Source organism: Cyprinodon variegatus, unplaced genomic scaffold (genome assembly GCF_000732505.1).
Source record: "Cyprinodon variegatus isolate N-32 unplaced genomic scaffold, C_variegatus-1.0 Scaffold603, whole genome shotgun sequence".
Classification (NCBI taxonomy): domain Eukaryota; kingdom Metazoa; phylum Chordata; class Actinopteri; order Cyprinodontiformes; family Cyprinodontidae; genus Cyprinodon; species Cyprinodon variegatus.
In genome coordinates, this window is record NW_015151056.1 from 368,789 (window position 1) to 394,253 (window position 25,465).

General features: G+C 36.0%; 1 protein-coding gene across 1 annotated transcript in view; it reads left to right on the plus strand.

Moving 5' to 3' along the window:
- thsd7a (thrombospondin type 1 domain containing 7A) overlaps nucleotides 1-25,465 on the plus strand; it is a 214,013-nt gene that overhangs the window by 56,037 nt on the left and 132,511 nt on the right. The window contains exon 2 of the mRNA XM_015392697.1: nucleotides 22,105-22,939. Within this exon, the coding sequence (XP_015248183.1) occupies nucleotides 22,105-22,939 (835 nt within the window). The remainder of the gene's footprint in view (nucleotides 1-22,104; nucleotides 22,940-25,465) is intronic.

Genomic DNA, 25,465 nt, shown 5'->3' on the forward strand with positions numbered 1-25,465 from the left:
TGAGAAAAGTGTGTCTTTCAAGAAAAAGTATTATTTAATTATAATAGCAGCTCTGGGCTAGGAAACCTCCTATTACTGTAAACCCCTGTATGTGCAGCTTTATGATAGAGCTGGGATTAGCACTGCTGAGCATGCGGCCCTCCACCGTATGCTCAAATTAAGATAATTTTCATTTAGGCAGTCTTCTGTGATATCACCGGGGTGCCTCAAATAAGACTCATCCTAGTATGCATCCAAAGAGGAAAGACTGCAAAGAAGTTAGCAGTCAGACGCAATCTAGAGCTTTAGACACAATATTAAATCATATGTAGACCAAAACAAGATGAGTGAATTTTTTTTATATAGCCCTTTTAATTGTTAAGAAAATAGTGCTGTACATTAGAAAAGAGAAAAGTACATTGCAGTGGCATAAAAGCAGCACAATTAAAGAGAATACAAACGATTAACTTAAATAAGATAAGATTCAAAGAAAAAATATAATTTATAAAAACTGCAAGGAACACATACATACATACATGCAGTTAAATGTCACTCTAAACCAATGCATTTTCTATCTTGGTTGAAAGAACCTGAGGGTTTCAGCACTTTTACAGTTTTTTTGGGGGAGTTTATTACAGATTAAAGGAGTATAGGAACTAAATGCTGCTTCTCTATTTTCTGTTCTGATGCAAGGTATGCAGAGTAGACTGGCCCAATCCCAAACTGGCCCCTAAACACTAATCAGCGGAGGGTCCTTTAGTATGTAGGGTGAGTGCCTGTTAAATAGTGAGTCTGCATCAGTGCAGATTGGCTGGAATTTGGCAGCAGATGTAACGATGAACTCAGTGCGGAGGAAACACGTGCGTTCAAATGTGAATTCCGCTGGTTTGGTAGAAAAAATAAAAAGGACGTCATTCATTCCAAAAAGGAATTTCTTTTAAAAAGTTTTTTCGTTGTGATGGTCGAAATTTTTATTTCGAAAGTGGGGGGGACACAAGTAGTTATTACTTTTCCAGTTACTTGGACAGTAAAAAGTGCAGGGGACCAAAGCGGACTTTTGAAAAAGTGCCTGCCCCACCCCAAATTACGCCCGTATTCATTGTATACATTTATTTTTTAGAAAAGGGGCTTAAGGTTTGACATCAAGTCAACCTGTGTCACAGAGCTACAACCATGTACATTGGGCATCACTCTGTTGCCATAGCAATGACCGCTTTCCTTTTCCATTGAAGTGGAAAAGGCCGTCCCATTCTCATTTATTCCCCGCCACCTTCAAGGGAGACACCCTCCATAGCTAGGAGAGTGACTTCATTAGGATTGACACTCCATAATTAAGGGAAAGTCCATAGGAGGCGGTTTGGGATTAAGCTCAAATGAAAGACCCGAGAGATCTGGGTGGTAGATGCACTGACAGAAGTAACAGAGTGCTTATCATTCTGCTATCCTGCTGTGGACTTAAGTCATTAGACAACCCAGCAGAGCACATGTTGCTTTCTAAGTAAAAGAGGTGTTAAAGTAGTAACACAGAACACAGTTTCTATAAGATGCCCTCCTAGTTGAGATGCTGTAGCATGATGCACCTAAGGGTGAAGGAAGGCGATTCACTCTTAGAGGGAAATATATTTTATTTCAATTACAACTTGAGAGAAATGTCAGCCACCCAAAATAGTAGCTACAAGTTGTGGTAGCACTAGCATTTTATTTTACTGCTCTTTTTTTTTTTTTTTTTTACAGAAGAATTTGGTCCTCTAACATTTGCTGCTGCTCATTTTCAGTGTTTCCATGAAGAAGTGTCCCTACAGATTTATGGCTGAGTGTGAGATTTGGTCTGGTTGTACTGACCACAGATGGTTTGTATGGTTTTCTCCACTTTGTGCTCACCCCTTCAGTGGTTCTTGAAGCAAATGCCTCTCCAGAACTATCTGCCTTTTCAAAAGACATCCTGGTAGGCACAGGAGAGCCAGGAAAAGCACAACTCAGAAACACAGCATGTCTGTAGCAGCAACATTTGGAATCCACTGAAAACACAAAGCTGGGGGTTGTAAGAGGTGCATATTTCAGGCCAGCTCAAATATTTTTTCTGTATCCTGCATTTTCGGAAGGCACAAAACAAGTTTGGGACATTTAAGAACTTTCCAGATTCAGAAGACTTAATATTTAGTTTTATTTAAATGTATTTAGAGTTTGCACTTTGTTACAGCATGTCAAATGCTAACTTAAAATGCAACCCTTATTATCAGTCTCTGATCCTATGTAATATATCCATGAAGCATCCTTCCTGTCTGCTGACCCTCTCATGCACTTTAAACTGACTTGCATCATTTCTCCTGCTTTAGTGTCATTGTTTATGACATCCCCGTTTTATATCATCTGTGTCCGAATTAGGGTTGTCAAAAGTATCGATACTCAAAAAAGTATTGATACTGAAAAGTTGTATCCGGATACAATACTCAGTTTCAAAAGTACAGTATTGATACAGTGCTACCACCAGTGGCACCTAAACAGTCATTCATCTTATGCACAGATTAGAGGAAAATGCACTTTCTGAACACTGTGTGATTGAATTATTCTGTGCACTTTTCGGTTTCAGACATTTTTTCTGTAACAGGTGCAGCTGCTGAGAATTATTTTTATTTTTTAACTGGTTTGGCTAGTGTCATTGTTATGTGTGTAAAGCATAGCCAAGGAAGGAACACTTAATTTTAATTTTGTAAGTTTTTTAATCAAGCTTGCTTAATAATTATTATATAAAAATATAAAAATTTCTGTTGAATTTTGGAGTCTTTGTTTTTATCCTTGTGGTATCGAAAATGACATCGAGTATCGAATATTTTACTTAGTATTGGTATCGAGTTGAAAAGTTTAGTATCCTGACAACCCTAGTCCGAATGTCAGAAACACATTCCTTTACATACTTATCCCAAGTTTCCATTGGAACCATAATACATTGTTATTGAATACAAAAGTATTTGCTTGTTCTTCTTTACCAACTCCCCAATGCTGTTTTCTAATCTAGAACATGGCTACAGCTGACCTATGGATGTTCACGGTTAAAGCTAATCAGGAATAGTTAGGTTAGTTTAAGTTGGGTGCATGATATGGTGCTTCTTAAATTATAAAAAAATGAATGAATGAATGAATGAATGAATGAATAAATCAGTGTCCGTACCTTTGCTGCCTCACACAGAATGTGTGTGATTGTTTAGTGTACGAACTTATGGCCAGATTATGTCATTCTTTTTGGCTACACTTTTTTTTCCATAAGCTTATGTACAATGTGTAATTTTTTTACTTTTTTTAAGTGACTCAAACTCTAGCAACCTTTGAAGAGATTAAGAAAATGAATGGATGACAGACTGAGAAATCTGAATTCTGGGAAATCATTAAATGAGCTGAAGTTCTATAGAAACATTTTAATCTAATAATTGTAATGTTCCTAAATTAAACATCCGGTGATGACTTGATGTTTAAAAAGAAGTTTAATCAAATATGGTATTTATTCATGTCACAGGAACCCTCTTGAGCTTATTAAGCTATGTGGATTTGTTCTGATTGAGCATTTATACAGAAATATGAAGGAGCTGCTCTTAGCTTTCACTGTAAAAATTTGTAAGGTAAGCAGTGGAAAACTGTAATACACCCTGTTTATGTTATTACCCAGTATCTGTTTATTACAGGCTTCAAGTCAGCAAAAGAGAAACTGTAGTGGAAACCCGCTGCTTGCACACATGCAGGTTGGCTTAGTAGGTGGTTCCTCCATGTGGCTGTCTGAGCCCTTCTGACAGAATGTGAAATAAGACACTGCTGCAATGCACAGTCTAAGAAAAATGGCATCCATCTCTGTCGGTGTTCGAAAATACCAAACCAATACTACAACTTATATATACTTCTATATTTTCATTTTTAAAATATTTTTTACCTTTGAGAAGGTCATGACTATGTAGCAGATGGATGAGTTGAAAATAGATTCAAAACCCAGGATATTCTTGCAGGCATTATCTTGGCCAGCGCTCAGGGATTTCCACTTCATGTCATGCCAGAGAGATGTGTCTTGTGTCATGGTTATCTCTGAAAAACATCTTAGTACCAGAGGACATGCTGTGCAGCTGTTCTTGTGGACTTCCCTGGTTGCCAAGAGCTGACGCAATGGCTTCAAGGTATTACAATGAAGATGATTACCATGATTGCCTGATTGTGTTAGGGATATGTAGGCGGTCTGCAGAAGGGAAGATTCAAATTGGACAAATGATAATCTGCAAAATAAAAATTTAAACTTTTACAGGGTCAAATGGAGAATCTGGAGGGAAACAGAAGGATGGGCAGATTAACGGATGAGAGACGCCACATTATGCTCAGAATTAATTATCTATTAAGATGAAACAAAAAAGTACAGTAAGCTAAGAAAACACAACAACAAACGCTTTAATTTAGAAATTATAAAAACGAGGCACATTGATAAAGCTGGGGGACCTGACTAGGGTAGAAAATTTAACTAAGCAATATAAAAATAATCTTTAAAAGTATTTATGCTCTGTATTTCTGTTTTTTTTTTATTGTGCGAATAACCAATGACAAAAAAACTATAAGTTTAGTACTATAATATAGTACTATAATAAGTACTTCCAGACTGTCCCCTAAAGTTTTAGCAGACAGCTTTAGATATAATTGAGCCTTTCTTACTCACTTTCTCTGCTCAACCAGCTGCAGCTGCAGCAGCAGAACCTGTAGAAATATATATCATTTTTTAAAAGGAAAAACTCACTGAGGGTTAAAGCCTTCAATCATATTCTAATATGAATTTGCTGTTACTCGAACCAAATTAAAAAGGATGGCATTCAGGGAGTTTCATTTAGCTGACTTTTCAAAAGCATTTAATAACTTTATTGCTTTTCTTCACAATGTGCTTGTGATAAAATCACTTTATTAAGTTTACTTTTCTAAGCATTTTGATTTACATAAGTCTCTACTAATAATTCAGTCTTAAAATATATATATTTTTTTTATGAAAACAAACATAACTATGCGTTATGATTTTTTTGTGATGAATGTAATTTGTTAGTCTGTATTCTTAATAGCCCCATCTATCCTAGTCCTAATTCTATCTAAATACCTTTTCTCCTTTTTTTCACCTTGTGATATTTTCTATCAAGGTGAAGCAAAGAGGCTGCAGAAAAAGACATAGGAGGTATTATTTTTGACCTATTCTGTTCCCAGCAAAGCTTGATAGATTTGCCTCATAAGCCTCAACTCCACTGGAGCAGAGGTGGACTGACAGTATTAAATTGAAAAAGCTAAACAGTACAATGTCTCTTTCCAGAAGGAGAGCCCCAGTTACTCTGTCAGCAGTTTTTGCAGAAACTCTTAACTGTATTTCCAGTGAAAAATTGTCAGATGTGACGGACACATTTAAACCATAAGAAACTTTGTGTATCTAGTTGGAATTAAATCAAAATGGAAATCTCAGTTGGAGATGCATTTAAATATGTACAGTACATGTTTAGGTATGACTAATCTAAAATTGTCACTAAAAGGTTGTTATAAATATAAGTGTATGCTCATTTAAATGCTCATTATGAAGTGATTTTTTGGGGGGAAATGGGAAAGTGATATCATGTACTTGGTTTATATCCTATAATGGCATATTGAAACTATGTAAACCAATGTAAATCTTTTTTTTTCTTTCTTTTTTTTTTTTTAAAGAAAAACTGAGATGTTCAAAATACATGTTTACAAAAGTTAGAAATGTTCAAAATTTTTATTACATCCTTAAATAATTCAAAGAATGTGGATTGAGAAACTGACATGTTAACTTATCATGAACTAATCAGAGGGATGAAGCGGTTAGGTAGTCGCCTCAATCAGTCTTATTGCTTTTTTAAATTGTAAGATTTTATAAACACTGTCTAATGTCTAATTAGTTGATGTGGATCAAATTAACTTTAGTGCAGCATCAAGTTTGATGCAAGATTACTATCAGTTATCACATGTGACTATAACTTATGACAGCAACTTCCAAAGCATTCAGCACACCATCAGTACACACACAATTAAACAATATGAAGAGTGCAGCGTTGTTGGTTTGGTGCCATTTGTGTTTATTAAAACAAGTCTATGGAAGGAAGAACAACTCTAGTTGCTATTTTTTCCAGACAAGTTTGGGGTAAGGTGAACAAACTAGACCGTTTTTCGGGGATTTTAGCATCTGATGAATGTGAACAAAAATGATGCACATACAATCTGATTACCATAGCTGTATAAGAGTGCAAATTAAATATGCTTGAATCATGGATGGATTCAAGTGTTACACCAAAATCTATGATCCTGGCACTTGATAAACGCCACTATTCAGCTCTTGTTATTTTTTTCACTTGCATGAGGCTTGCCCTATAATAAAGTATCAAAGAGCATACTCTATCTTTGGCTAAGGTCACAATACAGTATATAGCAATATACCCATGTATAGTGCTATTTTACAATTTTAGGAGATAAGCCAAAAGGAGTAACAAAAAAAAAAAAAAAAGTGTGGGAAATAAAAAAAAAAATCTCTGTTGCAATGCTATCAAGGGTAGAAACGATAAACTATGGATTACAAGGACAGAGTGGTGGTGGCGAGGGAACAATGTGCACAGGAGGCACAATAAACCGGTACCTGCAGTTAGCATGGCTGTTACAGTATAAGAACGTTTCAGCTATTAGTTTACTAAATTAACCTAACTCCTTGGTAAATCTGATACAAGGTTAACAAAGATAATTTTAGATCATTTTCTACCGCCAATTCATTCATGTTAATGATGCTCCTAAAGTTGCACATCTAAAGTTTTTCTCACTTTTGTCAAGAAAACATAATTAAACAAGCTTCAGATGGCCATTTAAAAGTCATATGGTAGAAAAGATGTCCTTAAAATCTTTTTAATAGAATAACTTATCTGTATTAGCTTACATTTTCAGGCCTAAACTATTTGAAATATTTAGGAAAAATAAGCGTTTTATTATGCATCACTTTCCATCTCTTTCTACTACCAGACTGTATAGAAAAATAAATTATATTCTAGTTTTTAACTGGATATTATCAGTATAGTAAAGGTCAGGTTCTAATGTTTTCTGAGACTGTTTATTGTGATTCAATTATGTCTCTGTTTAAGAATAGTGGAAAACTGAAGGAAGAAGAAATGTGAGAAAATCAGACTGATGGACTTAAAGCAACATGCACATTGCTAATGGTCTGGGTGTTTAATCCAGATTCTGTTGAAGAAACTCTATTCTCAAATTGTGCACCAAGAAGACTTTATAACATCAGAATATATATTTTCATGTTCTAAGGTAATGCATTTTAAAAATGAAAAATGTATTTATATTTTTTAACCAAATGTCTGACTTTTATTAAATCTGTCTGACCATTTTGTTCTCTTAAACAATCAGTCTTTAAGGACAATAATGGTCCATAAAGACGTGGGGCTTAATCTTCAAAGGTTCCAAATAAAGACAATGCATTGTATTTGCTATCTTTTTTAATGTGCAATAAATCCGCTATGAGTAAGAGATGTTTAATCATAGGCCTATCTTCTTATAACAGTAGACACTGTAAGGAATGCTTTTATTATTCTGTTGTTTTCTACTTTGTTTATCAAACATGACAAAAAGTTTATTTCTGTTTTTCCCTAATTTTTAATCATTTTTATAAAGATTGTCTGCCGTCCTGCTCCATTAATTTCTGCTGACCTCCGTAGGAATTTTTTTTCCTCTCTTATTATTTTTATATTATTTTTTTACAGTCCAAATAATTTAAAACACACATAGAATATTTCTGTGTCTGGCATTGTCCCAATGCCTTTTTAGTAGCTACATTAGCTATGTTTACATGGACACAAATAATCAGATTGAAGGCCTGATCAGATCAAAAATATGTCATGTAACCATGTCAGATTGAAGATTCTGGTCGGTCTGATTGGAAAAAGATTTCATTCCGATTGGGACTTTTTTTTTTTTTTTCCCATCGCCATTCTGATTGGCGTCCATGTACACACCCATTCAGACTGAAGAAAACAAATTGTGTGAAGCAGGCACAATGATTACGTACCTTTAATTGAGGATAAGCAGACAAGTTTTTAATTTTTTTTTTAAACGGGCAGCTACTTCTTCTCGGACTACATATGGTGTTTCAGGAAAACACAGTTCTGCATATGTTCAAATGATTTAGTATGATACATGTATACTCACATCATGATTGGGTCATTTTATTTAGTGTCCATTAACAGACTGTAAACAGACTTACGATTAATGAAGATTTAGATCGGATCAGAGAAATTTTGCTCATGTAAACATAATTAATAACTGCAAGTATGTGTGCACAGAGTATGTGAATTATTATTATTATTATTCTGAAGTGTTAAAAAACTATGGATGCAATGGAGTTTCCATCTTCCATCCATCTTCTAACACGCTTAATCCCAAGTGGGGTCACGAGGGGTGCTGGTGCCCTTCACCAGGTTTCAAGTGGGTGAGAGCCGGGGTACACCCTAGACAGGTTCGCCAGTCCATCAAAGGCCAACACAGAGACAACCATTCACACTCACACCTAAGGAAAATTTAGAAAAGTCATGTTTTCGGACTGTGGGAGGAAGCCGGAGTACCCAGAGAGAACTCATGCATGCTCAGGGAGAACATGCAAACTCCATGCAGAAAGACCCCGGGTCGGGAATCGACCCAGAACATTCTTGCTGCAAGGCAGCAGTGCTACCCACTGCGTCACTGAGCAACCTGCAATTGAGTTTCAGATTTGCAAAAAAAATGCTTTGCATGTGGTAAATATTTACATGTGGATGTCTGCCATCCATAAATGTGCACAGTTTGGTCATTAGAATAAAAGCTGCATTTTAATAAAACTCCAATGCAAAAAATGCCTTAAAAACACTGTCTTCGGAATTGCAAACATAAATCACTTTATGTTTGCACTTTATGAATCACTTTATGCATGTGCAAAGTGATTCAGACAAGCGCTGGGTGTTCAAACAAGTCTGCACCTTTTTTAAGACCCACAAACCATCTTTTGAGATTTTCAGGTTAAATGAAACAATCAGATTGGATATACTAATCCGATTGATAACTTTAAACATGTCCTTCATTCATTGACTGCATGCCTTGGCAATACTGTCCATCCGTCTTTTTTTGTTTTTTTGTAACAGGTGATGCAGGTTTGACGTAGATAAAGCCAGCTTCCTGGAAAACCATCTTTAAGACCCACCTTCAGTTTACGTTGCCAGCGTTGGAGGTTATTACCCAGCTGGATTACAGTGTAATTGGATCCACCAACAATGGCTTTAGACTCCCTTTCCTGTTGCCCTGGTGTTTTGTGTTCTTGTAATACATACCTCTGCATGCCATGATCAGATAGGAGTGGAAGACTGCATGAATAAATCTAGCTCAGATCAGGAGTGCGGTTTACAAAAATGTGCCTGATTGACACACAGTTTGAGCGAGATTACATGTGTTGTCTAGCAAACTGCCAATAAATAGTGTGATGGTAGAAATAGTGAGTAAATGCCACGCCCTGAATAGAAAACTTGACTGCTGTGCGTCTTTATCGTCCTTCTTCTGGTATTCTCACTTTTATAAAATGTCAGGAATGTTTTGTGTCACTTTTGCTATTGGGGAAGCTGCTAGTGCTGCAACTTGTTGACCGTAGGGTGATTGCACAGGCTGCATGGAGGTTGTTTGCCTTCCTGAGTGGCACTGAGGCTTGCTTCACCCCTGTGTTGCCTTGCCAGCCTATCACACCCCCTCCGGTAAGACGTCTACAGGCCTGTCAACTCTTGTTTAAGTCAACCAGTAAAGAAAACCAGCACACAACGCTGCTCATTGGCCACTGTTGAGGAGACTCTTGTTTTATTGGTCAGCTTGTGGGAGTAAACATCTTCATGTCTGTATCGCCTCACTGTTGATAAGGAAGGATTCTTTCTTGTTAGATAAAGAGAAAACAGCGGCTCAAATTTATTTTTACCTTTTCAGTGACAGTCACCGCACAGCCACTTACTTGTTTTCAGTTTCCTCCTCCAATTAAGTATGCAGATTAGCTTTTGTTCCTGCTGCTATTTCCGCAGTTCAGATTCTGCTTAGTTAGCAATAACTTAAAAAAAACATCTAATTCCTTCTGTGTCTCAGCATCCTTCTTCGGGAATGTTTTACTTCTTGAGTTATTCCAGGAAGTACCGTCCAGGCTGGGCATTAATAAGGATGGCTCCACTCAGTGATCCACTCAGTGAACCTTGAGCAGATTAAGCTCCAGATGGTTCTGACAAATCATGTTGACCAGTGGACCAGAGATCCACCTGCTCTTTGTAAACAGACTCCCGACTCTAGAGGAACCCAGGGGGGGTCCTGCACTCTGGTGGCTGTTACCTGACAGGTAGATCTAGGCACAGTGATCATCTGATGCAGGACATCTATGGTGATAATGTTAAGGGCTATGCTGAAGTCTACAAACAAGACTTGGAAAAGACTTTTTTTTTTTCACAAAGAAAGATTTAGCAAGAGATGCAAAACTCTAATAAATGTCCTCCAACATGTATTAGAGTTTTGCTTACATATTGTAGCTGAAGTGAAATATTTCCCCTTATTGTTGGGCAATCTTGCTTTCATCCACAGAGAGCTACAGTATACTTATTCTACCATCAACCTTTGAGGCAAATTGTTATCTGAAAAAACTATATTTAGACGTACAGAACAATGACATTACTAAGCATAATAATGACCTAAATGTTAATAAAAAATAAATAGAATTAAAATTGAGCAATGTGTGCCTACAGTAAAGCACCAGGAAGTGGATTTAGAGGGTTTAAATGTTGGTCATCAGATTATTTTCAAATTGTTGTCACAACTAGTGGCTCAAAAGAATGACTGCTACTGATGCAACAAACTGAGTCCCTAGTGTCCAGGATTTATTTTCCTTTATTACTAATCAAGACTTTTTTGATAGAATGTGACTTCTACTTGAGCCCAAGTAACTCTAACATTTGACCTTATTGTGGGGGTGTCACTAACAGATGTCAAAATACAACAGGTAAGAACAGAGTTATGTTTAATAGACAAAGTCTTTAAAAAGAGCATAAACTGTATAAAAAGTCTGAAGTTTCTAGCATGCTATTATATTCATTTTAAAAGGTAAGACTTCCAACTTTTCCTTTATTCTGACTTTGTCAAATATTGAGCAAGGATTTAAATTTCTAAATTGTTTTCATTAACATTTATTATTTTTGAAAAAAACATGTTCAGGTTGCAGAGGGGTTTCTGTATTTTAAGATCCAGTACATGCAAAAAATATGTACTTAAGTTGACTTTGGTAAAAATCCTGATCAAAATTCATATTTTTTTCTGTTTTTAATGTTTTTGTCAAAAATGTATAAACATTTGATGAAAAGAAACTATTAAACTAAATGTAAAGGGGAAAAAGTAAACTAGCAGATATGTATAAGCAGATGTAGCTTTGTGCAGCTTGCTGTCTTTGTATTGGATCTGTTTCAAAATGTAGGGTCTTATCATAAAACCTAATATGATGACTGTTTTCTGGAATATCTGATCATGTTGCTGTAACACTGAGGACATCAGTCTGTAGGAAATCTGATGAAGAGATTTAAATAACAAACTGCAATCAGTGACAGAGCCACAGGGCTGAGAAGCAGGATCATGCAATACTCTCTGAAATCAATTAGCCTTCAGTAAAACGACAAAGTCAGTAAAATGTATGAAATGATCTGCAGTTCTCAGTTAACCTAAACTTCTTTCTGAGAGTTTTATAATCCATTAATTGATTTTTGGCTTGTAAATTGGAAATCATTCATGCAGTCAGAAGGAAATGGGGTAAAAAGAAAAAGAAATCCTTGTGTCAGGTTCTCTCTAATTTGGATGTTTGAGTATTGGTGGAACATTACACAGAGGTTTACGGGTAGAGAGCTCACTTTCCTAGTGGAGGATGAATTTTGAGTCCCAGGATTTTACTTAAACAATTTGTCTGACGTCTGTTGAAAGAAATTTGCATTCAGTTCTCTTCTGTCAAACAACCTCTAAACACGGCAAAACCTAAAGGATGCGTGGGGTTCTGTTATCTGCATTAAAGTGAAAGGCAGCACTTTATCCTCGGGGCATGTTGCCATTCTAATGTTTTGTTTTACCTATAATCAGCACACATAACAGTATTTATTTAAAAATCAAACAAGAAGCTACAAACTTTAACTGTTTAAAAATTGTAAATTATAGAAGAGCGTCTCTTTATAAGCATCACATATTTAAAAGGATAGAAATATGCAGCAGATGCAAGTTGATAGCTTAATGAAATGGATTGTAAATGACAATGTGTTATAATGGGATGATTTTAGATTGAATTAATCGATGTAAATTGCAGGAGGGAAAGTTTGGATTTAACTTCTCTTACACATAAACATATTTGTATAATCTGTGACTCTTATCCAGCAACTGAAAAGTAACAAAACATGATGCATGAGGAAAATATTGAAGACTGAATAAAAGCACTGAATTTCATTAGATGGTTAAAGTAGATAGACGGCCCTTATCATTCAGCCAGTTTTGATGCTGCTGACTGTAATTATCATTATGTCTAAACACATCAAATTACAGTTTTGTTAAGTGAAGTCCAACTTTTTGTCAGCCTTTGAAAGATGTGTGAAGTGTAATAGGCTTTCCATTGAAGTTTGGATGAGGCTTGGTGATTGGATCACACAGTTGCCTAGCATGTGGGTAAACTACTCCATAACAATAATGTGCATAACAGGTGGTAGCTTTTGCCTAACACCTGCTGTAAGCACTGAGCTTAACTGCAGGTAGCGCTCCAAGTTCAACAAATGGATAACGTTTATAAATAGCTTTTTAAAAGTTTTGATAAATGAAGACGTCAACCTTAGAGCATCTGTTCTCTGAGATACTGTGATGAATTATGGGTTGGGCATTTTGCATTGGGCTCCAGCCGTCTCCCAGCCTGCAACTGATAAAGCTTCAAATAGTTTGCTTAAACTTGAGAGATGGTTCTGAACTTAGTTTTTTAAACTGTCAAAACTGTCAAACAAAGCTGAGCGGTAATAACAACACCATTTCCTCCTAGTGTCCGATTCTTTATGTTTACATGGGGCCTGATTACTTGGATTACCTCAATGGTACTTTGGTTGTTTGTAATTTGTTGTATTTTATGCATCTGTACTCAGCATCTGTGTATGATTTATCTTTATCATACTTGTTGTGTATACTTGTTCGCTAAGCCCACAAGGAATAAAAGTCTTTTGTTGGAAATTATGGAGTTTATTTTACTGGCAGCCCTGTCATTTTTCCTGACAGTTACTTCAGAGCAGCTGGAATCTCTTAGTGTTGGGAACTGACAGTTAATACTGAGAAACGAAAGAAGCTAATTTGAATAGAAGAGGTTTTTAGGCATGCACAATACAAAGCTGCAAGCTGCAGGTATTTGACTTGCTCTGCACATCATCTCTGACCCTTTGGCTGGAGGAGTTTCAAAAACTTCTTTGATGTTGCCAAAAGCCTTATTTGTCCCCACCAGAGCATGAGAATATTATTAGGAGGAGAACATGTTTTCCCTCATTTATCTTGTCACTCATCCATCCTCTGGGGCTGTTTATGAGCTCACAAACAAACAACTTATCTGTAAACTGCAGCAGAAAGCTGTGTCTTAGCCCTTCTGGCTCACAGTCTCATCTTCATGATTCCAAGTTCTTAGAAACCAAATTATTCAACTTAACCTCATAATTTCAGTTTTATCCAGAAAAGGATTCTGCTAACAGCTTCAGCTTGATTTGAAGTCTCATTATGTGAGGTTGGTTAAACCAGGTAATGATACTTCAGTATGTGAACTTTGTCCTCCTATCACTGCAGACTGAATATTATTTAAACAGAAAAGAAAGTGTTATCTCTTATATCTAAAGTTTTGCTTCCAAGCAATTGGACATTCTTGCAAACTCACACATTTTCCAAAGGTCTTTCCAAGCTTCTTACGCAACTAAGCCTTTAAAACTATAGACTTTATCCTATTATGTATCTTTATTTTTTTACAAAATTTAGGAAGATTTAATTTTGAAAAAAGCTTGGATTTTTTTTGATTTTTTTGTTGCTCTTCCAAAACTTTTTTTTTTAATCAGAAAAAAAGCTCAAGATTATAATTTTTGCATAAATCTATGTATAATCAATTGCAATCTTTATCTTTTATTTGACACGTCTTTCTGGTTTTAACATTTTATTCTTAAATATGTTTTTTTTTTTATTTTTTTTTTATATAAAGTATGTGTATTTAAAATTTTAAATCAATATTTTTTTTATTTTGGACTTTTGACAACTGACTGTAAGCCTTTATAAACAAATGAAAAAGACATAATTGATTGGTGTAACATTATTACTTCTAAATTATTATTAAGGCATACTTTTACAGAAAAAATGGTGATTTAAAGAATTTGCATTTATTAAAGAATTATACAATATTCATTTTGTAAATACAAAATTTGGAGTAATTTAGTCCGAATGACAAAAAGTTGCGCTTTTTTTTTAAGTCTGGAAGAGTCTGAAACTTAAGGTGTCTAAACACTCTTTCTTTTCTGCCTTGTTGCTTTTTCACCTATTGTTTAGTCTAGTACCTGCTTGAATTTAGAGGAGGGTTGTTTATAGCATAACGCTTTTATTTAGGAATGATTATAAAAAGGTGTCCTAAATCCAAGCCAAAAATCAACTAGTTCTACAACTGACCCCATTTGAAATATTTTCTTTTTACAGGGAGTTTGCTGAATTGCTTTAATAAAATGTGTGGGAAATACAAGAAGAAAATTATAAATCTGCTCCATTATGTTGATTCCTTCATTTTTTTTTTTAAACCTGGCATAGATCAGACAAATAATGACGAACCTGTATGCTCTTGCCTAGAGTCGTTGTAGGATTTTAAGATTGCTTTTTTTACCATCACATATTTGGCTTTCTCAATTGTTGGACTGAAAAATCAGAAAAAATAATTAAATGCATAGAAAAACCCTTACAGTTCAAATTATTATGGATTCAGAACACTTTCAAATATTTCCCAAAGCAACTGCTTAACCTCTGTAATATAAAAGCTGAAATTTTCATTATAATTGGTTTCATATTATCAGATATGAGGATAAATCTGATTGGTTCATTAATCAGGACAACCAACTTTTCCCATATTTTGTCTTTAGCCGAAGCAGTCTGTTTGAGGTAATGAGCACATTAAATGGACCTACAGCAGAGCCCACTGGCTGTCATCAAATTGTAATCCTGATCCTGTATGCAGAAAGCAGCTCAGATAAAAATGGAGGAGGCTCTTTAACATCAGGTTAAGATGTCTGTTTTGCAGCTGCTGCATGGATGCGATGAATAAGGCGTCATCAAAGGAGCTCCTTCAAGCCATGCACACATAATCGTAGTATTACAGTTAATGAAATTTACACTCAGCATGAGCAGAGAGTTTTAGTCAATGTGGCTCAGTGCTGTGCTGCCCAGGGCACCTTTCACACTGAAAGCAGGTCGGGGTTAACAGTCTTTCATGAATGCTAAGTTGAAGAAAATATTCCTTCAGATATAAAGTAATAGCTTCTGGTCATTTTCTTTTCTCTTCCATATTCAGCTTTATTTTTTTATTTTTTTTCCATATCAACGTCTTGTGCTTTGATTTCAGCCATTAAAAGACAAAAGGTCTGGTGTCGATAAGGAACTAAATAACTTTCTCCCTAAACTCCACAAGGAAAACAATGACGTGACGGGCAATGTTTTTTCTGTTTGTTTGCTTCATCCACACCAGATTTATTTTGTCGCTCTTGGCAAATGAATTCACTGCTGAGGTTAATGTGACTCCAGGCAGAAAGTTCAATATGGAAACACTTTATCCTCCCAACGGCTACATAAACATGCAATTATTGAATTGCAGGGTTAATTCCCTCTTTACAAGGACGCCTGATAATGAAGTAGTTGATGCCAGACACACATTGAATTTTATCCAAAGAAGTATGAGGTAGAAAAAAGCTGACCTCTTAAAAAAGTTAAGTTGTTGTTGGATCAGCTTTTAATCTTTATGATCATGAATAATTAAGTTTCAGCCAAACATATACTGTACTGTACATAATGGTCAAAAAGTATACCAGTAAGATCAAGGGAGAAAAACGATGTGCGAAACCTTTGTAGAAATTATGCAAATAAATGTCCACTAAACTAAAAGGCATTAATTTGACATATGTTCTTCTTTTTATTTTTTGCATAATGCAGGCTTTTTAAGAAAATGGTTCATCTTTACAGAACAAATGAGTTTGAATTATGGTAGCTAAGCAACTGCTTTTGCTTGTCATAGAATACTATCCAAAGGTGTGAAATAATTAGAAACAGCCTTCAAATCAAATACATTTTTGACTTGACTGAATTGAAGAAGTTATCCTACTTCATTATTAAATCCATTCTCCCCTCAGATTGTTTCTATGTTAAATTATTCTGCAGCAAATCTAGAACCACTTTGACTAAACTGTGAAGGAGTTTTGACAGAGCCAAGCTGCAGACTGATTTCCTTTTAGCTAGAATGTATTTTATATAAAATATGATATTCTGAACACTTATTCTGCCGTCTTACACTAAGCCTCCACATTGCTGCAAACCAGCTCATTTTTTATTCAGTTTTTCCATATCGTTTTAAATCACAGTGAAACTGAGTGTTCTCAAGTCGCAGCACGTCTGCAGGCTTAAACCCTGTTGCACGGTGGCGGCCAGGAAGCAGAAATGGACCTCAGACGAACCCTGACCCTGCCCAGACAGAGAGAGGGGATCTGTCTTCAAGAGCTGCAGCAAGGACTGTGTGCTCAAAAAAATAATAAACAAACATGAGCAGAAAGAGGGAAACACAGTGACCCATTCATCAGTCAGGCTGACCCTGCAGGGACAAAGACCCTGTTCATTAAATGGACACTTGAGGCCCAGTCAGAGATCACACTCCTGCCCTCACGGTGAGGATATTACAATTCACATACAGCAAAGAGGAGGGGGGGGGCATATCCCAGGAGGAGGTCACGGTCCTTGTGCTATTTGCCTCTTCTTGGTAGCGTTTTTTAAGTTTATTTAAACCATTAAGCTGATTATGTTGTTTCCCCCCGGTTGCTCGGTCAATATTGTTTAGCATTTTCAGAAATCTGGCCTTTATGATAAAGTAAAAAGACGACATCCATAATAGTCTCTGTTTGCAGTTTACCACTAGCTATACAAGAGGATAAAGGAAAACATGGGAGAAGCTGCTCTGCTCACATCAGCCCCCAATTCAAATTTCTAGCCTGCCTCTGAAAACACTGCCCACCAGTCTGAACACACAATCCAGTAGAGCAAAGCATGTTGTGAAGGTCTTTTTCCTGAATTCAGAAGCTGGTCAGAGATACTGTAAGAGAACTATGGAAGGAGGATGGAATTAAATGGAAAACAATATTTTATTGGTGATGGGAAAGGTGCAAAATTTTAAACTTCAGGTTCAGAAATTCTTTACATGTTTTTTTTTTGCCATAGTTTGTAGTAAAAATATAAAATACAAGAGAAAGCAGTGCTAATCTGAACCACTAATCACTTCTTAAATTGGTTCCATGAAGCAAGATTTTGATAGATTCATTTAGGTGGCTCTAAATTAACATGCTTTCTGAAGTTTCTTCTTCTGCCATTTTCCTTTGATGTTTAATCCTCTAGCTGTTCTCTGACCTTCAAAAGGACTAAAGAAGTGTAGTGTAAGACTATCTGATGACAAGAACATCCAAGGGATGGGAGGTAATAAAAACTTCCCTAACAGGAATATGATTTGCAAACCTCTGATGTGACAACAGAAGTACAAGACTAAATCAGCATTCAGTCTAAATTAATGACATGAGCACATGAAAACTGGTTAGAACTCAAAGGATATGTTTTTTTTTATGTTGTGTAATCTGCAGCATGGATGGCAGTAATTTGTCATCCTGAATGCTAACTGACAAACTTGATAAATGGAAATGAAACAGTTTTTCAGAAATTCAAATGGTGCCGTCATGCTTCATACAATATTAAAAAGTTAGCTTTAGGCTACTGATGCTTCACATAAATTTATAGTTGGAGGAAGAACTTACGTTCCGTGTCTCACTATGTGTGGCAGTACAGACACAGATCAGATGTTTCGCACTGTTGCTGGCACACCTTGTGACATATTGCTCACTGAGCCGTGCACCATGCATGGGAGGGCAGGATGAATCACCAGATTAAGATTGTCACTGCTATAGCTCGGTGCAGACTGATTGTAGCAAAGGGTTTGACTTTCTTTACTGACTACAGGTTGGATTTAAGATTTGTAAGCCAGTAGAGCATGGTGTGTCAGACATCAGTTCTGTTTGACACTAATTAGATTTTAATGTTATATGTTTTCTTTTGGAAACCTAATGAACATACTGCATTTCCTTCTCCTGACTGAAACCCGAAATAGTAACTTATAGATTTATTTGGTTAAAATGTAAAGTCAGATTTTCCCAGCCCAGCTTTATTTTATTTATTTATTTTTTTTTTTAAATATCTCAAGCACTTAAATTCCTATTAAACTTTAGATGCCTTCAATGAGCAGCCCTCATCCTAACAAAAGCTTATTGATTAACTCAACCTCAGGTAGTATGAAAACCATCCTTCATCTAGGAGTTTATGATTATTTGATTTTCTTTTTGATTAACTTTATTGCAAAAATTCTTGATCACCAATGTTAAAGATACTTTAAAGATAAATATACGATCAGATAAAATTTAAATGCATACTTAACATTTTAGCTCAGTCATGTATAAATGCAAACAGTCTACAATAAACTATAATGCAAACTGGTAAAATGTGAAGGCTTGATGCCTATCATCATTATAGAAGGACTACAGTATGGAGCAATCACTTTTCCTAAAAAACATGACAACAGAGGAAGGCAAACTTCAATGCATTTGGCACAAACAGGAAAGATTTTACGATACTAAGATAGAAAGATATTATCACGACACTAGAAAAGCAGATGTGTCAGGCTGGAAAGGGATTTGAGGTGATTTCCAAACCATAAAGCCAATTAATTTAAGCAAACTTTCAGTGAATTTTCATTAAAAAAAATCATAGATAAAAGAAGAAAATCTCAAATTGGAATTAGCTGAACCTTTCTTTGTGCACTAAAATAGCAGGGAATTTAGAGGGCTTTATGCACTTTTTTTTTTTGCTAACTTTGCTTTAATGGGATAGAGATTTTTTTGAAGAATCATTCAGTAATGTTGTTGGTTTTTTAAAGTACGCTGATACATCACCTGGCTGATAGTGGTTTTTCTTTTCCTGTATTGCATCAGCTCATCCATGCACAGGTTAGCTCATTCATTAGTGCATTCAGCAGCCAAGCCTTAGGATCATGTGAAACACATGCCAATGTAAATAATCAATGTAATATCAATGTAAATATCAATATCAATGTATCAATATCAATGTAAATAATTTGTTAATGAATTACATTTTTTTTAATTTAGAGTTATGTAACATTTGTTACCATTGTGTCACATTTTCTGATGAAAATGGAGGAAGAAAAGGCAATACAGTAGTAGCCATTCAAAATGTCCCAACTTTCCTTGATGGGCCCTTGGCTGGTCCTTGACTAGTCCCCTTCAAATCCTTTTTAAATATGTAAAATATTCAAGCTTTGGTTGGACGGAGATGTTACGCAATGAGGAGGTGCTACAAAGAGTTCCTCCAAAAAGTTGCTGTACTTCTGTCATTTCAGCCGGGCCTCATCTGGTCTGGACTTAAAAATGATGGTGGCTCAAGCACATGCCAAACAAGGATGCACAATATGGATTGACGACATGGAAGTGATCACAGGGGAGAAGGGCGTGAAGAGGAACATGACAAAGGCTGAGAACAAGCAAGAATGGCGCAATGTATTGGAGACCCACGATCGAAACCGGTCAGGGTGAAGAGAAAGAGTAAAATATTCTTTCTGTCATGATTTTTGGACATTAAGATCTAAAGAGAAGTGTTATCTCCTGGTCAGACCAGGGTGGAGTCGGAGCAAAAAAATTAGCAAACTCATGAGAAGCCCAGTGGCTAGAAGTCAGAGGGGATTTTGCTGCCGTTCGGCTGGCTTTTGACAGGGATGAGCCATTTTGAATGACTGCTACTCTACATGTTTCGACCAGCAGCACAGATCAGGGATTGGTCAGACTAATGACTAAATAAATATTATCTGCCTTAAAGCCTTAAAAGTTACATATAAAGCTTCAATTCATAAATATTTTATCTGTAGGGACTTAACAAAACACATAGATTCAATTATTATAGAAATATAGATTATCTTTCCAATCATAAAGACTGATTCAATGCAGGTTTAGCCCAATCTGATCATAGTTAAAATGCTCCACGGCTAGTTCACATTAATAAGGATGTGAGACAAATTAACATGTAACATGCTTTAATAAACAATGTACTAATCACTGGCTTTAATAACTACTAACTATAATCACATGGTTGATCTTTGTATTCACTCTTTGGATAACCAAGTCCCAGTTCCTGTATACTGCTTCCGGTTAGTTTAGGCTACAGAGAAACGTCACCCATCACCACTTCTCACGGTCTGTCACTGTGATCCAATTATAACGAGAAACATTTTGATTTGCCACATACTAACATAATCAGTTTGCTGGTTGAAATGTGAAGCTTTCTATCTAATTAGATTTCTCTCCTGTTGTGGTGTTAATACCCTCTGCATGTCACAGTCAGAGTGCAGCCAAACTGTGTTAATTAATGTTATTTCACTTCCTCAATGTGCCTGGATCACAGGACGTTTAATACCAGATAGAAAAGTCAAGAGAGCACTTGAAGACATGTTGCTAAGCTCTGATATGTAAAAGAATAGCTATGTTTGTTCATTTGTTTTGATAAAAAGCCAGATGACTTGTTTTTTTTTTATTTGTCATTTTATTTTTTTTCAAAGTAAACAGTTTGTAGACTGATTCAAATTAATCTTTGATGTTGCTTTTTATGCCACCTGTGATAAATCAGCCTTAAATCTAACAAAGTGCAGAAGATCATTGTCAGATCATTGACTTTGTAAAAAGCTTTTGACGATACACAAAATTACACAATTAAGTTTTAATCCAAAAGTCAAGAATAGATCTAAGTTTTGCATACAAGTTTTGAGTATATTTTTGTTTTGTCCTCCCTTAATTACAATATTTTAGATCACGATTTATTATGGCACAGATGGGAACTTTAAAGTCTCACTAATGAGTCAATTATTACAACATTTGGAAGCATGTCCTGTTCTATAAATCATCTGTGCACTTTATGAAATTCTGTATGAAAAAGGGTTAGTTTTTTCTGAAAACAGTAATTTGAAACATTTGGTGGGGGTTGCTAAAAGCTTGGATCTCTTGTTGGTCTTTGTCAAAGATGTTTGTACCAAAAATGGGTGATATAGAATGTTTGAAGCAACATCTACTGTACTGGCTGCCAATAGGTTTTGATAAATGCAAAAGATAATGCACAGCACTTTGCTCTTTCAGATGTTTCACTTTGATCAACTATAATCTTTGCTATTGAACTATTTCAGATAAAAGCAACCTTACCTGGGGGTTGCCACTTGTAAAAATAAAAAAAAAAAAAAGTCTGTAAATAAAAGTATAGGTGGAGCCTAACTTTTCCATTTGCCTCTACCCCAATTTATACCAAATCAAATTTATTTGCCAACTGTCTGTGATATGCTTATAATTTAGTTATTTTCCTGATTCAATTATAGATTCATGTGTCTTTGATCGGGGATTGCTCTAAAAGAGACTGTTGACCTATTTATCGATTAAAAGTCAATTGAAGGTTTTTAATCAATTGTGAAATATCCAAAAATGTTTTTTTGACTAAATAATTCCTTCATTCTTAGCCTATTCTTTTGAAACAGTTTAATCTTGAGATACAGTAATGTCTAGACCTTCCTTAAACAATGTTAGAATGATATACTGTATATATATATATCAATAAATATATATGTCAATAAATATTCTTATATTATGGTTTAAAACAGAGGTATGATGCTCCTTTTCCTCACTGTAACTGATCCCATTTCATTTGCAGGTCCGTGGGGGAGATGCATGGGCAGTGACTGTGGTCCAGGAGGAAGCCAAAGCCGCGCTGTCTGGTGCGCCCACGTGGACGGCTGGACGACTCTTCACACCAACTGTGACCAGGGTCAGCGTCCCTCCAACCAGAGGAACTGTTTCCGTGTGTGTGACTGGCACAAGGACCTGTATGACTGGAAACTGGGTGCCTGGAATGAGTGCATGCCAGTTTCAGCGAGGACCTTTGGGGCTCCACGGCAGTTCACATGCAGTGGAGGAGAAGAGGGCATTCAGACCCGGGAGGTGGGCTGCATGCTCAAGTCAGATGGGTCTCCAGCAGAGGATGCCATCTGTGAATACTTTGAGCCCAAGCCACGCCTGGAGCAGGCTTGTTTGATCCCTTGCCCCCAGGATTGTGTTGTATCAGAGTATTCTCCATGGACCTCGTGCTCCAAAACATGTGGAACAGGCCTTAGGAACAGAATACGCAGCGTTCTGGTTCCTCCACTTTTTGGAGGAGCCGGTTGTCCTAATCTCACTGAATTTGAGTCTTGTAAACCAGGACCTTGCTTGGGTCCTGAGGGAGTGTACAGCCTTATGGTTGGACCATGGAGCGCTTGCACCTTACCACAAACTCGAACTACACGGCAAGCCAAGCGAAGGAAAGGGAAAGGCCAAGGACTGAGAGAGCAAGGAGGGGTAAAAGATCCTGAAACCAGAGAGCTGATTAAAAAGAAACGGACCAGGAACCGCCTTAACCGGCAAGAGAGTCCATTCTGGGACATTCAGGTTGGATACCAGACCCGGGAAGTGAACTGCATACACAGGAACGGGAGCAGAGTGGGACGCAAGTAGGTGACAGACTTTTTTCTTATTCATTGTGTGAAGCTGTTATTGGATTTTATTATTTTTTTTAATCTCTGCAGTTTTAGAGCAAATGTTTTATGATGCACAATAAATCTAGACATGAAGTAGATCCTAATTTTCAGTACTTTATACCTTCATCTGGATTCTAATCTTCTTTCCTGCCTGTTGGTCATTTACCTCTTTAATACAGCTGTTACTCATGACAGCCAAACATTTATCCTACAGAATTTGGTTGCTTCCTGTCAGGAGGTGACACATTCAGGGAGATGTTTGTCGGCTGGGTCCTTGTCAGCGCCACGCTGCCAAAGCAATGAGGAACAACTGTCGTTAAAGTGTATTTGATGTAGAGTTCTGCAGAGGGAAGTGGCACAAAAAGGCTCCCTCTGTGACACAAGATCAATCTTAGCCATGACTTTGTTGCTTTTCGCAAAAAATAGTTTTCCTTTTTTTTTTTTTTTCTCCTTGCATTTTGAATTGCTATTTCATTAAGAAATCAAGCATTACTCAATATGACAGAACTTATTGCCAGGTCATAAAAGTTTAAAATGGAATCATAAATCTAAAATAAAACTCAACGTACGTTTTTTTTAAGGCTTGTAAAAGCCTTTGTACTTGCAGGATACTATTTTAAAACCTCTCAATTTTAGCACTTAACAAAACAAGTTAATTTTCATGATCAGAATTGAGAAATGGGTACCAAAGCATAAAAGAAAAAAGACAACAGAAAATACAAGGCAGCAGAAAGCTAGCTGAAAGTTTCTGAAGAGTGATGATGTTCCCTGCTGGTTTTCTAATAAGGGATTTCTGTGCTTTTTAATAGAGTTACTCGGCTTAAACTCCAAAAGTCTGTCTACATTTTTAATCCCTTATTTTCCCCTTAAGTCCGTCCAGAACATTTCTCCCATTGATATGTTTGGAATTTTAAATTAAAATCAAGCTGCATCTGGAGCTTAGAGGTCTCTCCTTCACCTTTCTGACATGCTAAGTGAAAACAAAGATCGAATTCCCCAGCCTATTATCTTTGGACAAATATAAGCAAAGAGATCTTTATTTTAAGCAAGAAAATGAATTATTATTTTATTAATTTATATATTTTTCCATAGGCGATCATTGGAGAAAGCCAGAGCACTCCGTCCATTGTCTTTTTGTAAATGTGTAGCTACACATCCATTTAACTTTACTATTTGAAGTGTCTTTATTTTTTGTAAAGCGTTTTTTTTTTTTTTTGGCCAATATGTCCTGATGTTAGATTGTCATCTAAGTACATGTCTGTTTAAAAGCGTTTTGCTGTTAAAATGTGTAGTTTGAAAAAAAAACTTTTTTGCTTCTTAAAACATTTCTGAAGGCTTACTTATATTTCTGCCTTTTAATTGTTAGTTTGTCTTCCTCTAGAACATGTTGGTATTTGACGATTTAAGGAAAGGTCAGACTAAAATGATTGGAGGTAGGACAAAAACTGATTGATGCAACACATTAAGAGCAGTGAGACAAGTCAGTAATTTTACCCAAGAAAAGGAAGTAAAAAAATTGTAGCTTTTCAAAATACTTAAAGTAGTGAACTATTATTCAAGAAACATGCTTTAAATCTGAGTTGCTTCATGTCGGATCTAACCTGTTTGACCTGTCATTATTCTTGCTGAGAGCTACAAAGGCACATTGTCAGACTGAAAATAAGAAAGATTAATGGCTGTCAGTTTCCATTCACTTGCTGCACACATTTTCTATCTGACAATGTATCTGAGAGCACAATGTCTGACAGGAAGGTCTGTCATATGAACTTTCCAGTAGTCTGAAATCAACATTTCTGAAGAAATCCTGTATTTGTATGTTTTTATCAAACCCCTCAGAGACAGTATGGCAGACAGGGATAATACAAAGAACTTGCTCTGACATGACGTGAAGACAGGATATTTAACTTTTTATACGTCTTTGGAAAATGAACCTCCTGGAAGTCTAGATTTGAAGGAAACTTCAAAATTCCCATTTGTTTATATCCGATAATCCACATGGAGTCTATTCCTTTATTTTCTGTATCAGCATTTTTGTTTAACTGTTGCTAAATTGGCCTGATATAAGCAGTAGATAGAAGTATCCTTACAACTATGTGAGCTCGTAAGGTTTGTCACATACTAACCATTGTCTGGGTTAGGAATCCATAAAGTTCAGATTGTGCAAAAGAAAGTAAATCGGTCTAGGTCGTCTTAAACTGCTCGAAAAATAACATTGGTAGAATTCTTTTTTATGATATAACACCAAACTATAAAGGGTTTTATTGGTATCTTATGGCTTTGATAGAAACAATCAAGATTATACATGGAGCTAGAAGGAAAAGGATGAATGGTATTAACATTGTGTATGACTAGAAATATGCAAGGCAGGAGATGTTTATTTGTATTGCACAATTTAGTACATGGACAATCCAAAGAACTTTACACGAATCGAACAATAAAATAAAATTAAAATAAAAGCAGAGTAAAAGCAAATTAAGATCAAAACCTGATAAAAGCAGG